This window comes from Channa argus, chromosome 4 (assembly GCF_033026475.1).
Source record: "Channa argus isolate prfri chromosome 4, Channa argus male v1.0, whole genome shotgun sequence".
NCBI lineage: Eukaryota > Metazoa > Chordata > Actinopteri > Anabantiformes > Channidae > Channa > Channa argus.
Window position 1 is genome coordinate 999,005 of NC_090200.1, and position 16,585 is coordinate 1,015,589.

The 16,585-nt window shown below is 41.5% G+C and overlaps 2 protein-coding genes, 1 long non-coding RNA gene and 1 other non-coding gene across 11 annotated transcripts in view; 2 read left to right on the top strand and 2 right to left on the bottom strand.

The window, feature by feature from the left end:
• LOC137125533 (uncharacterized) overlaps window positions 1–16,585 on the bottom strand; it is a 223,963-nt gene that overhangs the window by 93,613 nt on the left and 113,765 nt on the right. The gene's annotated exons all lie outside the window — the stretch shown is intronic.
• On the bottom strand, window positions 1,709–1,790 carry trnas-gcu (transfer RNA serine (anticodon GCU)). Its single transcript has one exon. It is a non-coding gene; the product is annotated as a tRNA-Ser (tRNA).
• On the top strand, window positions 13,079–14,179 carry LOC137125579 (uncharacterized). Its single transcript, XR_010914165.1, has 2 exons — window positions 13,079–13,124; window positions 14,021–14,179. It is a non-coding gene; the product is annotated as an uncharacterized lncRNA (long non-coding RNA).
• LOC137125538 (uncharacterized) overlaps window positions 14,779–16,585 on the top strand; it is a 119,326-nt gene continuing 117,519 nt past the window's right edge. Inside the window, exon 1 of one of the 3 annotated variants that reach the window (XR_010914155.1) lies at window positions 14,779–15,220. Coding sequence is in view for 2 of the 3 variants with exons in the window: in XM_067501164.1 (XP_067357265.1) it covers window positions 15,958–16,312 (355 nt within the window). In the remaining variant the exon portion in view is untranslated. Of the gene's footprint in view, window positions 15,221–15,324; window positions 16,313–16,585 lie in introns of those variants that run through there. The other 2 variants (XM_067501164.1, XM_067501167.1) reach the window with 2 other exon arrangements.

A 16,585-nucleotide genomic window follows, 5' to 3' on the forward strand; every position in this document is an offset into this window, starting at 1 on the left:
CCTGCTGCCATCTTTGGTAATCAAGTGATTGTCCTCCCTTTTGAAAGTAATAGTCGCTCCTCCATTTGTTGCTTTCACTACTGAGAAGATATCTTGTGGGTAGGAGGGTACGTAGAGTGTGTCTCGTAGCTGTGCTCTGTGTTGTTTTCCAGCATTGTCCAGAAGGTAGATCACTGCTGTACCTCTTTTTTCCGCTATTCCACTGCATCTTGTCCTGTCGGCCAGCTCTACAGAATGAGAACCCGGTTGGAATGAAGAGTCGAAGTTGATTAACTTTCTTATGTCGTTGATAATGTGGGATGTCGCTCCTGTGTCCACCATGATGCCTTTTAAGTTTTTCGTACCTGCTGGTTTCTCCTTCTTTGAGTGCTTAGCCTTGAAGAGGTGGTCTTTATCCATCTCTTGGTTCTCTGCAATCTTTCTGAGATCATCGCGTTCTCCCTTTTTCTTGCAAATAGATTCTGTGTGTGTGTTGCTTTTACAGTGATTACACCACACTTTTCTGGAACACGTTCTTGCTTTGTGTCCTTTCGTTCCACATTTGTAACAGGTTACATCTTTCCTGTTGTGTGATTTAGTATTAACTCTTCCATGTAGTGTTTTCATTACATTATCTGTTGTCCCCGTTATTCTCATTTTTTCTGACTCTTCGTAGACTCGTAATCTTCTCTTAAAGTCTGCAAAAGTGACATTGTTTTCATTTTGTGTCACATGGACAGCTAGTGGTTTGAAGGAGTCTGGGAGCCCGCCTAGGATCATGGCTACAATTAGACCGTCACTCAATGGCTCGCCAGCATTTCTCAGAGCTGTAATAATGTTCTCTGCCCTTATAATGTAGTCTGTAACACTCTCGGTTTCTGCCATTCTTAAATTAGTTAGAGATGTGTACATGTTTATTATCCGTGGCTTGCTTTTTCCACAATAATGTTCCTTTAATATCTTCAGGGCTCCTCTACCATCATCACTGGCTTCATGCCGTATCAGCGAGAGGCTTCTATCGCATTTTTTCGTGCGTCTTCGGCTAGTTCTTCATCATTAGCATTAGCAGGCACATTCAGGATAGTGTCTTTTAGCTTTAGCACGTGCAAATATCCTAGGAATCTTGTTTCCCAAAGCTCATACTTAGCTTCTGTGCCGTCGAAGTAAAGTTGAGGAGTCGTGATCCCGGTCGCTCGACTTGCCATTTTATCAGTTTCTCTGTTCTTGCTAAATCGGCTTCTTTATCGCGCGTAATGCGTCGCGCCAAAAATGTCCGTAAAAGAGTCACTCTTAAGACGTTCACTTATCTTCCATATCTGGGCCCATAACCTGTTGAGAGCAGGAACACTTCGTTCACTCTGCGTGTGGAGATAAGGTAAAAATCACTCTGGTCTCTTTGGCCACACTACTACTCTCCTTTCGGCCACAGCGGATCATTGTCCGCATGTTGATTTGGCACAGGTTTTACGCCCTTCCTGACGCAACCCTCCCTAATTTTTACCGGGCTTGGACCAGCACTGCATCGCTGGGGAGGGGAAATGGGCTGTTAGGGGTTCAGGGTCTTGCCCAGGGACACTTCGACATATAGCCAGGGCCGGGGACTTGAACCTGTCAGAAAGGGGATCGAACCACTCACCCTGTGGTCCGTAAGCAACTGCCTTTACCAACTGAGCTATAGCCGCCCTGATGATTTATCTGTGTTTGTCTAAAAACACTTTAATCTGACCTGCGACGAGGATGGGATACGAACCCACGCGTGCAGAGCACAATGGATTAGCAGTCCATCGCCTTAACCACTCGGCCACCTCGTCAATTGGCCACACAATGAAACGTTTATTTAGCGAAAGAACAGCTTAGTCGGCTCTGTCCATCCAACACGGTCAATAATAACGTGACAACAGTTTTCTTCTTCTCTTCCCTAAAAGCTGTTTACCGTAATACAGGTAATGAGAAGGTACAGAGCATTTTGGGTGTAACACTACCGTATACAATGAGTAAAGAGCGCATATGATGTACAGACCTCAACAGACAGAAGCCACATTGCTGCACGTTGTGTCTACGAACATGCAGCTTTAAATGAGACTGAAACAATGATGTTCGGTCAAATGATGAATCAGCTGCTGTAATTCCAGTCTATCAGCAGATGTCACTGTTTGTCGTCACAGTGAGGAAAGAAACTCAATGTTTTACAAGGCTTCATTCGTCATCACTAGTTTTGATTGTACTAAAGAACATTTTAACAGGTGGCACAATCATTAGAAGCAGCTCTTCTGTAACTCCACAACCCATTATGACCCTAATAATAAACACAGAATTATCACCTTTCTGACAGGTTCAAGTAAAAAAGTACAAGTAGAATTGGCCGAGCTGCTGTATTGGATTGTATTAGGTTGATTAGATAAATGGTTATAATGTTGTGTATGATCTGTGTAAAATGTTATGGTTTTACTCTCATGAAGTCTTAGAATAGAACTTTTTATTTAAAGAGTAACTTGTGTCTGAATTACAGAACAAAGTAACACAGACAGAAGGAGCAGATGCAGCCAGTTCAGTGTTACTGCAGTGATATGAGCTGATGATCCAGGAGCAGGACTTGTTGCTGCTGCAGCACGTTCACCTGCAACATGAACAGAAAAGAGGTTCAGCTCATCATCTGAGGACAATTCCGACTCTTTAATTGGTGCATCTGAACAAACACAGGGACATTTTAGGCCTGTTAAACCTGAGTAATTCATTTAGTAAGAACATTATTATTACAAATGTACCAAAGTCAGCGCAGATTTGAAAACACTGTGGTCTTAAACCCTCCAAATGTTACATGTCAGATGCTTTGTCACATTAAATGATCATCATTGCTAACAGTATGCTTTTAATGTTGTGGATGGTCAGTGTACACTGACATTCATGATGACCATGTGATGTAGTTGATGTTGAAGTGAGTGAAACCAATCAAGTGCAGCAGGTGTCAGCGTTTAAATAAAAGTCAATTCATCCAAAACAAAAATGAAAAGTCAATTCAGAAGCTGATGGGCTCAGTATAAACACTGTGATCCTTCCTAAAGTTCTCTTTAAACTAACCTAAGACACTCAGCTGAACTCTCTGCTCCACGTCCACCACTGGGACGTGACACTCGTAGACACCGTTGTCCAGCTGCTGCACTTTCTTCAGGATGATGGAGAAGTTTCCGTCTTTGTACAGGTCAGGAAAACTTTCCACTCGACCTCTGAACTTCTGGTGCTGTGATGAATTATCTGCTTTATTATTCTTTATGTTCAACAAAGGGCTGTTGTCTTTGTCCCTCCAGAAGATGGACAGTGTCTCAGGTGGAGGATTATGTCCTTTGTAGACACAGGGCAGCAGGGCGTCTTCTCCTGTAAAACGCTCGATGACTTTCAGGCAGCTCACTGTAAGAAAACACCAATGTTTCCTTGAAACAGTCAGATAGAAATCACAGCAGTACAGAGACAGATGTCTGCTGAACAACAGGACAGTTTGTCCACACAGCAACTGACACAAAAGTACATAACATAATAATATGAAATTCATATCTCTGCCACAATTGAATACAAATCATTTTTAAGAACAAACATATTTTGTTCTTCTGTATTTCCTGTTACAATACAGTGAATCTCTTTGGGTTCTGGGATCAGGACGTTGACCTGCTGAAGCTCAGCCTGGTTTTCTAATGATTCCTTTAATACTTTGTTGCTGAAGTTGTGATAAGTGTTTTCAGTGATCTGGAAAGTAGTTTTATCTGCTAGTCTGAGATGCACAGCTGCTGTCTCTCGTTGAGGAAACATCTGACATCACTCTCGTGATTATTTCTTTCATTTCTAGTTATGTTTACCGTGTTTGACACTATGAAAGGGATTGTAGTGATTTTCTAACATGTTCCGAGTTTCAAGAGAACATTTCTGAAGTATTCTGAGTAAGTTAAAGCCAATTCTTGCTGAGTATGTTAGAGTGTGTGTGTGAGTGGAGTTCCAGCTCTGTCATAGGGAAAAACCCTTCCAGAGCCAATATGGGTCAACTGTGGTCTCTCATTTACTTTACTGCACATAAGTTGATGTATCTTGTTCTGCTATGAGTTTTAGGAGCATTCATGGAGGTAAAATGATGTTCACGTTTCCTCTTGTCTCAGAAGTTTAAGTGTCTTAATGTTGTAAGAAATGTGGGAATCTCAGCACCTACAGCTGCAGAACACAGAGAAACTTACCTGCAGTCAAAGAGAAACTCACAAAAACGTAGATCACTGAGAATCTGTGGAGGAGAAAAACAAGTTAGTGAATAATTCAACACATGATCAACATCATGAAACTATACTCAGGTAAAAAACAATCAGTAGAACTTGATATGATCTGAATGATTGTGTTGCTCTGATTTAAACGAATCCTTCACTAAATCACTTTATACAGAGATGATTGGTCAAATGCAGCTGATGTTACAGATGTTTGTTGTCGTAAAACTAAAAGCAGATTTGTAAAAATGTTTGTCTGCAGCTCATCACACATGAATCATCCTTTTCTGCAGAAGTAGAAGTTTTTATGTTCAGGTGAACTAACTGCACTTTGCCTATTTGTAAAGTCAAACTGTTCAGTATTAGTGTTTTAAAAATGTGTTACTGCTCCCTTTCACTTTTGTTCTCTACAGCTCAAGACCCTCTGCACTGTTACATATTCCATCCATGTCCAGCTGCCAGCTGAAGGCCACATCAAAGCTCTGCTTCCAGAAAACCATCACACAGCATGAAATAGAAAACAGAGAAAAGCATTTTTGCAGTGTGTTGGTTGGCAGGCTGCCAGTCACACACCACGATGAAACGCTATTTGGTCTGTAAGAGTAAGAAACATCCAGCTGCAGCAGCCATCTTCCCTCCCCCTGTCTCATTATTGCAAAACTGGCAAAACACATCAAGTGAGGAAACTGCTGCAGAGACACAGAAACAGTTGAATCTTCCCAGATGTTGCCTGAGCTCAGGACGTCATTGGAACATATGGAATATGGAACGATTGGAGAAAGACTCTTCCCTCAGAGAACCACAATTAGAACATAACCGTTTCATTCATCACGTCACCTTTGCATTAGACTTGAACAATGATCATGAAACATTTCCTTTCTGTTTCAGCTTCTGCAGCCAACAAAGTCAACATTCAGCTGCTGTGTGCATTAATATTTGACACCACCTCAAACTGACCTTCAGAACATGATCATACAGTAGTTCACATGTGGCCTGTTGGCAGGAATTTAAATACTGTTCACACTTACTGACATGAACTTTAGAATCAAACATTAACATTTTGTTTTTTAACAGTCTGTCTGCTCCTTGTTGTGTTTTAACTTTTAACTTCCTGCTCTTTCTGTACAACATGTGGCTTCACGTTAATGAAAATAGAGATGTGCTTCCTGAGAACCACTGAGACCTGAATGTGGTTTAGGTCTTGTCACGACAACTGTTCTCTCAGTGGAAGCTGAGTCAGAACTGAACTGTCCTGGGTTTTAGACAGACGTCTCTAACATGGAGACAAACAGAAACCACACCCAGGTTTGAGGACACATCAGCTGTCAGTGGAGACTCTGATAGTTTTTAGTTTTGACACTTTTCTAACTAATTCTTCCCTTTTGGAAACAGCTTGATTATTACAATGATCCCAGCAGAGGACGTTTGGGCCTTTGGATCATTCTAATCCTAAATGAAGCAAACTGCTTCAGTTTACATGTTACTTCCTCCTCAGGAATCAGACTGTGCTTCATTTTATTGTGAAATGGCTCATTCCGTGTATATCAGGTGTTAGAATCAGGTGTGAGCTCAGTTCCAGTCTGATGCAGCTGCTTAAACTCAGCTAACATTAATTAAACCAGGTAAAGTGACTTTCTGTAGGTTGAGGAAGTTCAACAATAGCTACACAAATGTCCGTTAGCTGAATGTCTCTTTCCGTCAACAGGAGTCCCACCCTGGACATTGTCCCTCCTCCCGTTAACAAACCTCATTAAGTCGCTCATGATGACTCAGTTTCCTCCACAGGTGTAAAAGTCAAAAACTTCGTCTTTGACAATTATTTTCAGTTCTCTGACATTAGCTACAACGTCCACACGTTAGAACGTAACGTACGCAGGCTGCTTTTCCCCGTACGTCACATCTACGTCATACGCATTAAAGCAGAAGCTTATTTCCTGTCGTCCATTTTATTTTTCCTTTTTAATTTTAGGACAATCAGTTATTTCTCACCTTCACCTTCTGTAAAACATCCTTTAATTTCTAGAAATGTGTTTCTGCATGTTGGCCTCCATCTTGTTCTGAATTTGAATATTATCTCATCAAAACAACAACAAAACAACAACAACAACAACAACAGATTTTCCATTTGTGGCAGAAAAAGTCACTTTCCTGTTTTTCCAAAACACAAAGTCAAATTCTAACATGTTTATCCTCCAAAAGAAATTCAATAAGAACAGATTTAACTCTTTCTAATGCATTTTTCCAAACAGCTGTTTATTTATGGGTTTTTTAGGACCTGTCCCGTCTCATATTCTGATTCATATTAAAATGAGGTGGTTCACTCAGTCAAACTAGAGAACAAGGTAAAGTTTAAACTCCAGTCCTTTATCTCTCTGAGGCCTCAGGATCCTTCACTACCATCTCAGGGGAATCATTTACTGTATGTGGAAAAACCACAACATGTCTGCACAGGACCAACGGAGGAAAATTCCTGCTGGTGAAACTATGTATCACAGTCTATCAATCAGACAAATCAGATCAGATCTGTAGAGAAACTACAGCAACACAGTTTACTCAAGTCTGTCTCCAAAAAAATCCTGTTTACATACAACTACACTCTCACAGCATGAAAGCAGGATTAGCTTGGAGAACAACCAGACTGAGATTCCCACGAATTGAGAGACACTCTGGGGAGACTGAAAGGGCAGAGAGGTCACTCACTCTCTTCATGGAGGTGAGAGCCAAGTGAAGCGCCGTTTTCCATGACAGGAGCCTGAGGGGAACCTGGTCCAGTGGCTCAAATGGGGAAGCCGCCAAGGCACGGAGGACCAGAGAAAGATCCCAAGGAGGGGCCAGGGGGTGCAAAAGAGGCTGCTGCCGCCTCACACCCCTTAAAAAATGTTTCAGCAGGGGGTGACTGAAAACAGACCTGTCTGCGAATCCCTCATGACATGAGGAGATTGCAGCGGCATAGGTCTTCACAGTACTGAGGGAAAAGTCTCTGTCCACGAGGGTCTGAGGCGAGGGTAACACTGCATTGCTCTCATCATTTGCATCTGACTGAGGATGACGTATCCACCCTCCTCCTCTCTAATCATCCTTCCTTTCTATCATTCACTCACATGGTCTTTCCTATCACGCATTTCTGCCTGTCTCTCAGACATCACAGCCTGGATGAGAGAGACACATCTTCAGCTCAACCTCTCCAAGACCGAATCCTTGTCTTCCCAGCCATAACTTTGACGCAACACAACATCAGCATTAACATTGGATCTACAGTGATTGTCCCACTAAATCGGCCACAAATCTGGGGGTGTCACGGCCGTGAGTCTTATTCTTCTTGCCTTGGTGATTGGTACTTCCCCTCACTCTGTTTTCCTCTCCTCTCCTCTCCCTGCCGACCTCCAATTAGTCTCATACCGCTCACCTGTTTCCTTCCTTTATATACTCCGCTCACCTGTCACTTCCTGCCAGATCGTCTTTCAACTGCCCTGGTGAATGATCCGTCTCTGATCCTGAAAATCCTCGCCTAAGAGAATAAGGTCTTGTTCTAGTTTGTATTGTAACGGCCCAGCAAGTGGGTTAGTGTGGGGGCGGATGCAATCTGCCCCGAGGGAATTATGGGTAAATGTGTTCTGAATAGTTCTGTGCTTTAATTGCTTAAATGTTAAATGTTGTTAAATGATTACGTTACAGTTAGTGTTCTTAGGTGTGTTCACATGTTTAGGTTTGTTATGTAAAGTGTATGTGTTAGCCGGCACCGTGAGTGATGGGTGTATGAATGGAGCTCACGGTGATCGGCTACTTGTGGGTGTGTTCAAAATAAAGCTCAGCTATGTCTGTTGTGAGAGGTAGCTGTAGAAATGCAAGAGTTGTGTTGTGATTGCTTATGTCAAACGGCTCGAGGCACTTGGGGTCGTGCGGTGTATGGGGCGCAAGTGTTCTCCCTTCCGCCTGCCATTTTGAACTGTTCGTTGACGTTAGCTTGCTAGCACCCAAGTTAGCTGATTAGGTTAGTTAAGCCAGTTAGGGTTAGTCTTAGCTTTAGCTTCACCGCCTCCCACAGTCAGCTCCCATAAACCGTGGGTTGCTACAGTATTTATTTTTCTCCTGAGAATTCCTTTGCTAATTTTTCAAAGAATCTATTGTTCTGTTGCTACTTTGTTTTGCTCACTGCTTTATAACAGCGTCTGTTTTGATTTATAGTACCAGTTATTGAACAACTGTTTATTCTCCTCCTACTTGGGTTTTTCTTTGTTGTTTTTGGAAGAAGGGTTTTGGTGTTTACCTTTTTAGGCAGGGTTTGAGTTGGAGTCCGCTCCCCTGCGCATTTTCTTTTGCTACTTATTTTCTGTTTTAGTTTTGTTTTGGTACTTTGATCGAGTCTGCCCGTTTTTGCTCCCCTGGTTGTTTTTTCTGCCAGCCGCCTTTAGTTCATCCCTTCCTCCTGTTCTGGTCTCTGCAGTAAACTTCAAACCTCCACCTGCAGTTAGACCTCTGGTTCTGCCTATTTTTTTTCCCTGTGCTATAGTTTGTCATTCACCTGTCTCTTTTTCCCCTCAGAGTTTCCTATCTTCTCCTGGCAATCTCCGCCTCCCTCTCCTGTCCCGAGTCTCCATCCCCGGTTACCTTAAATAAACTGTTTTGTTTCAAATCCTCCGTGATCTGCTCATTTCTGGGTCCAATTCATAACCTAATTTTGAGTCGTGATAGGGGATCGTAATCGACGACCAACTGAGCTTTAAGGACCACATCTCCTCGGTCTCTGGGGCAGCATATTTGCTCTCTACATCACGGAATATACAACCCAACTTATTGTACAGATGCTGCTCATATCTCGTCTCAATTACTACAACGCTTTGTTGATGGGGTTACCGATGTCCACAATAAAACCCTTGCAGATGATCCAAAATGCGGCAGATCGCCTAATTTTTAATCAGCCAAAAAAGACCCATGTCACACCACTTTTTAGATCTCTACACTGGCTTCCTGTTGCTGCTCGCATCAGGTTCAAAGCTCTGTCTCTTGCTTACAGGATGGTTAACTCGACAGCTCCCGCTTACCTCAACTCACTCATTCAAGTCTACAATCCTTCTCGCCCGCTACTGCCAACGAACGACGTCTGGTGGTCCCAGCACCGCATAGAAGACACCAAGCAATACTGTTCAGCACAATGATCCCACGATGGTGGAACGAGCTACCAAACGCTGCACGCTCAGCTGACTCTCTCCCAATATTCAAAAAACTGCTGAAAACAGAACTCTTCCACATCTTCCTATGCACTTAAACCTGTTTTTAAAAAAAACAACCCAAAAACGTCCTGTCGGCTCTTTCTCGCACTTGTATATCGTGAAATGTAAACACTTTTCTGATAGGACTTTGCTTTGATGTTTTCTCCTTGACTGAGATTTTTGCTGCCTTGTACCTCATTTGTAAGTCGCTCTGGATAAAAAAATCTGCTAAATGCAAATGTGTTAACTTTTGTTTACTCCCCTTCGGAAGAAATGTTAAATAGTTGTACAAAGGAGTAACTGTTAAAGCTTGTTGAGCATTATAATGTTGATGTTGGAGAAAAGAGATTAAAGGATGAAATTAAAAGTCTGTTGAAAGCTACTTTAGTGGAAAAGGGCATTTTGCCTGTTAAATTGCAGAGTTCAGGTGAAAGTAGAATGGCGCCTGTAGGTTCTCCTGTAGTAACTTTGACCTATGAGCAACAAAATGAGATTTTATTGCTGCAAATGGAGAAAGATATGCTGGGTAAAAAAGGCTAAAGCAAGCTTTTGAAAGAGAAAAATAGAGTTGGAGCAGTATTGTTTGGATCTTATTAGAGCAGGTAAATCACATGCTTTAGAAATGTTTGTTAGTGGTGACTTGTGTTTCAAGCCATAGACTCTCATTCTTCTGCATGAGGGGAGTTTTGCAGCTTTATTGTTTGTTTGAACATGTGGAGAGTTGTGTGTTCTCAGTGTCTTCTAATCTATGAAGTTACATTTGCTTTGTCAAACCACTTTTATTTCTCTCATCTTGTGTGACCACACACAGACATGTAACACTGCAGCTTCTCTCCCAGCAGCTCAGTTACCTCGTTAACAAACCACCTGTGTTAAAGTCACGTTGAACCTAAAAGGCTCCTGCAGCCTGGTGCTTTAAGGTCTTTTTATGCAGAAGGTGCTGTTAGTTTTCAGCAGTAATCTGTCTCCCTCTGTCAGAGTCAAAGAGGCCTGAAAAACAGACATCGATGGGAACCTGAAAAGCCTTTTAGGCCTCACGATACAAGTGTGACTGACAGAAGCTAAGGAACAAGAGTATTAAAACCCTTGTTCTTTGCTCGTCCTTCAACTGCATGGAGACACTGTCACTCACTGAGACCAGCAGAAGAAATCCCAGACTCCACCTGAGCTGGTGAGACTGTCATGGGCAGTTAGGCCATCAGGCCTGGAGATGAGAGTCCAATACAGAGAAGGGAAGCAGATAATCACATCATGCTTATGCATATTTAAGACACAACAAGAATAGACATTTGTGACTGATTCTTCTAGTGATTTTATCATTTTGAACACTTGTATTGTTTGCTGTTGGCTTTTGCATCTGCTAAATAAAGTGTCTGCCGTTAAAGTAAAAGCTTCCTTGCTTTAAGTTTAATTTGATAAGGTTCCTTCAAAGTGTCTGTAGCTTCTCCTCGTGGATGGAAAAGAGTCAGGTTCACTAGATGAAGGCTCTGGTCACTTTAATCCAGACCCTGAAATGAAGGTCTCCTGAGTGCTAAAAGTTTTCTTACAGCTTAAAAATATTCCAGTTCTAGTTTCAGGTGTATGTAGGTGCTGGTGAAGAGGCAGCAGGGAAACACTGGGATGAAGGTAGTGAACAGCTGGATGAATTCCTTCACCGCCTAAATAGAAACCTGTTCTGTTTAACCTCAGGCAGCTGCTATGAGCCAAGGTAACGTGAGGGCTGACCTGGACTCCTGTCCCGGAGAGACAAGCTAACAAACAAGTGAAACGGGAACAAGAGCTGCAACGATTTGTCATGTGATTAACTGTCAGTTTACAACAAAATCCATCTGAATGTACTTCTCATAGAGATGTCGACACCAGTTAAGTTGCGTGTTTGAGAACTATACCATGGAGATCACCTCTTCTGGTTTACTGCCTTCTTTTTTAGAGGGGCAACACTATCGAGTATTGTACGTAGTGAAGCTGCAGAATTGTCAACAAGATAATCTACTTGTGCAGGAGTAACATTAAGGAGACTACTTTCCATTGTATTAACATATGGTGAAGGAAATGATAAAGAAATAATTTCTTTAAATTTGTTGACAGCTTTTTCACTTAAGCATCTGCTATAGTGGAATTTTTCCCTAACTGCTATATAGTCCGTTATTGTAAATTCAAATGTTATTAAAAAATGGTCAGACAGAAGAGAGTTGTGAGGAAATATTGTTAAATTATCTGTTTCAATTCCATACGTAAGGACAAGGTCTAACGTGTGACTAAAACAGTGAGTGGGTTTATTTACATTTTGGGAAAAACCAATTGAATCTAGTAATGAATTAAACGCAGTGCTCAGGCAGTTACTGTCAGCATCTACATGAATGTTAAAGTCACCCACTATAATGACTTTATCTGTACTAAGCACTAAATCAGATATAAAATCAGAAAATTCTATCAAAAACTCTGAATAAGGGACTGGAGGACGGTACACGATAACAAATAATAGTGGTTTTTGAGTTTTCCAGTTTGGGTGTGAAAGGCTAAGAGTAAGGCTCTAAAATGAGGTATAACTATTTTTAGGTCTAGGGTTTATTGATAACCTTTGTAAATAAAGAAAATATTGTAAACAGCTGTAAACTGAAGTTGTTGTTCTGAAATAAATGGTTTTCTTGTACTAACATCTTTGTGACCCAAGACGGAGCCACTTCACAGTTGCTACTGCAGGTACTGCCTGTACTGCTTTAACTAGTACCACTACTCATGTAGTTGTAGTGGTAACATACAAATATTGCTGCTGTTACTAGTACTTCTAGTACCTGCCTGTTTATTAGTAATAATAAGACTCTTGCTGTTGAAGTTGCAGCCACATACTGCTGCTGCTACTGTAGGACACTTTTCCAAACATTCCTTCTGGACACATGTCTTAGTGTCCCTTGGAGACTGAACCCCACATTGCCCCTGGTGTCTGCCCCTTACTACCAAGTCAATTGTATTTCTACTAAAACATGCAGCTCGGGCTACACTGGTACTGCTCTCACTACTAATACTGTGACTCTCTCTCAGTACTCGTTTGTAGTGTAGTAACACAGTAACACTATAGTAGTAATACTAACAGTATATGATGTCATTATATACTATATAATCATTGAGGTTCAGTCACAGCAAACTAACCCCACTACTAAAAACAACCTGGTGGCTCAGGTTTAGATCCTGAGACTTTATATATGACATCACAATTCTGTGAATCAGGAAGTGAAGAACTTGTCTCAGTGTGAAAACGGAGCAGCATCAGGTCAGAGCTGTGCTGGTTTCAGACTCTCTACTTTCTGATACTGAACCTGATCATGGATCTGCTTTGGATGATCCTGCTGGTGATTGTAAGACTTTGGGAAACAGCCTCACAATCACCAACATCAGAGAACTGCAGACTGTACTTCATCAGAAAACTCAGCTCCCATGAAGTAAAAGTACAAAAGCAGCAGATCAGGTACTTATGTAATGATACCACAGTTTGTCCCACATCACAGAATTCCCATTGTGTCAGTACTGCTACTACTGCTACTGCTACTAAGTAGTAGTAGCAGTAGCAGTAGTAGTAGTAGCAGTAGTAGCAGTAGTAGTAGTTGTGGCAGCAGTAGTAGCAGCAGCAGCAGTAGTAGTAGTAGTAGTAAAGTCCCTAAAGTGAAGTTTGAGCAGCGAGTCCAGGTCACTGTCACAGGTGAGTTGTGTGTAAAGTGAACATAAAGTATCACACCCACATATTCATACTGACTCTGTTATGAATTGTCAAAGTTCCTCAGCAATAATCACATTTAAATTTTACAAACACATATTTTGTGCAGCATCTGATCAGTGAGGAACATTTACACACTGCTTCAATCTGAGCACAGTAAAAAACAGAATGCAGGTTTTTAAATGACACATTTTGAAACAAGCAGATTGGGACAGAAATAAAATCACTGTGTCCATAATAACAGATTGTAACTGTAGATACTATTTGGACAGTTTGCATATGAGCAAATACAAACTATCATCCCAGTAACTCCAGAGTCTGACTGACAGCTGATCCAGCTGAGCCCTTGTCATCAGAAACAGATGTCTGTCCTTGTGTCTTTTATTTCTCCCTCTATGCATCTTTAGGAGGACGGACTAAGACTTAAGGAAAAGATGTGATTAAAAACACAGCAGTGTTCATCTCCAACTTCTCCTGCTCTCTTTCACTACTTAGTTACAATCTGTGAGTCTTGCTTCCAAAAACAGTCAGAATCAGTCTCAGTGTCTCTGTGCTGTAACACTGACACCTGCTGGACCTGGTTTGTGTTTGTGTCACTTCATGACAACTAAAAAAATGGACTCGGACATCTCAGTTACGACTATTCTACAAACCCTTTAGAAGTTTCATACAGATCACAGCTCAAATGTCTTAATTTAACTCCTAAAACCAACAGATGTCTGGTTGTTTTCAGACAACTTATTAGCTCAGTCTCCAAGTTTTACAGGATGCTGTCAGGAGACTGAATTTTTGTTTCCCTGGGTTTGTTCAGATACAGTAACTAGAGTCTGAATTGTCCTCAGATGACGTGTTAAAGCTGTTTTCTCTTGTTCATGTTGCAGGTGAACGTGCTGCAACAAGTCCTGCTCCTGGATCATCAGCTCATATCACTGGAGTAACACTGAACTCCCTCCATCTGACTCTGATCTCTGTTATTCTGTTCAACTGCTGTTCAACTTAAAACTGTCTGACAGCTCTGATAAACCCTATGAATAACAGCACTTAGGATTCCTTATGTATTTTGTATTTTTTTGTATTAATGTGTTGATGCTGACCCAACAAATACATAAGAAAACATTTATATTCACAGGGAAGATTCTCTTTTATCCAGCTTTGCTCATCCAAAGGTTGAATCACATCAGCTGGACTTAGTTCTTGGTTAGAAACATTTTCCAAGCAGCTTCTTCAGTCTGAGGGTAAATAGGCTCCGGGTCCCAGTTATATCATCATATCTGTAGATGTATTTTTGCTTTAGCTTTGTATTTTTGGTAGAAAACATGAGATTATTTGAAAGCAGTGTCATCACATTCAGCACAGTCTTGTTGTTGCACACGAACGTCTCATCCCTGTGATGGTAAATGGCCTGTTTGAGCCAAAGCGTTTTACAAGTTGCTTCTCGTTCACCCTTTCACACACACACCAATGGCAGCGGCTGCTGTGCTCCGGACCCACTTGGGGCAATTTCACTCATAGCCAGGAGGGAGCGGGAATTGAACTGCTGACCCTGTGGTCCGTGGACGACTGCCTTAAAAGCTGAGCTACAGCTGAACATTCATAAGAAAGTGAGCCACACCTCTAATCAGCACATGATTTGTGTTTACTGCTGTAACTCTGTCATTCTAATAATCTGTGTGGACGTTAGTTTGCTTTGTCTCATGTTGGTTGTATTGTCTTCAGTTGACACCTGCAGCAGCTGCGAGGAAACAATGTACTTTATGTATTTTCCTTGTTTCAGTATTTGTGTGTGTTTCCAACTTAGTATTATTGTTTGTAGTGTTGTATGAACAGTATATGTGTGTCCATAAATGTCCATTTGATCCAGCTCACAACAATTAGTGCACTAAAGCAAAGAATGTTTGAGGAAAAATAACTTGTGCAACATAAAGGAATATGATTCTTTATGTTTTCAAAGAACGTTGAACCTGCTAAATAACAAACTGAAGTTTTGATTCTGAAATACAAGCTGAAGGTCAATAATTTGTTTTTTCTGCAGTAACAACTTTGTGACCCAAGATGGAGCCACTTCACAGTTGCTACTGCAGGTACTGCCTGTACTGCTTTAACTAGTACCACTACTCATGTAGTTGTAGTGGTAACATACAAATATTGCTGCTGTACTTCTATACTTCTGTACTTCTATACTACTAATACTGTGACTCTCACAGTACTCGTTTGTAGTGTAGTGTCACTACAACAGTAACACTATAGTAGTAATACTAACAGTATATGATGTCATTATATACTATATAATCATTGAGGTTCAGTCACAGCAAACTAACCCCACTACTAAAAACAGCATGGTGGCTCAGTGGGTAGGACATCGGGGTCCGAGTTTGCAGGATCGAATCCCAGGTGTGTCCTCAGTGCTCACTGCCCACTGCTCCCCCAGGTACAATCCTGTTTTTTACTTACACATATGTTAATAATGTTCTAGCTGAAAAAATGTCCCTTTCACATTTCTGTGAAGTGTTACTAGTATTACTGTTTTGAGATTGGTTTTATTAGCAGAAATAGATCAAACTCTGTTATTGACTCAAACAAACATCAGTGCTTCCTGATACAGAAGGTACAGGGGGGTGAACAAGTTTTAGTTCCAGTTGTTGAGCGTCTGGTGAGCCTGGCTTATGTATTTGTAGTTTAGATCTGGAGACTTTATATATGACATCATCATTCTGTGAATCAGGAAGTGAAGAACTTGTGTCAGTGTGAACACGGAGCAGCATCAGATCAGAGCTGTGCTGGTTTAGAGTCTCTCTAGTTTCTGATACTGAACCTGATCATGGATCTGCTTTGGATGATCCTGCTGGTGTTTCTGGTCTGTGCAGAGGCCCAGAACGTGACAGAGGTCAAAGTGGAGCTGGGTCAGAACGTCACTCTGAACTGTTCAGGGGATAATGTAGATGTGTACTGGTACGTGGAGTTCGTCAGTCAGGTTCGAGGACACATCAGCCGCACTTTCAGTGGAGATCCTGCAGATACTGAGTACTTCGTGTCCAGTGTTATAAGCAAATACTCAGCTTGGGAAAACAGCCTCCTGATCACCAACATCACAGCAGAGGACTGCAGACTGTACTTCTGTGGCAGGAGGATAAATGGTGACATTCAGTTTGTGGACACATTCAGTCTGGTCTCAGGTTGGTTTTGTTTTTTTAACAAATGCTTCTTTCAGGCCTCTTGAGTTTCTAAAGCAGAGATTTCATAGTTGTCTTTCAGTCCAGGGGGTTGATTTCCAGCTCTAAATCTTGAAATAATCAGGTATAATGTGCCATATAAATGTTGAAATCTTCTTTGCTGTTCCCCTGCTTTCTGTCTGCCTGCCAGTCAAAACACCATTTACATGGGTTTTCTTGCAGAAGGGGGTCCCCAGCCAGAAACCAATGCTTGGATAAGTTTGGGAACCCTGTGTT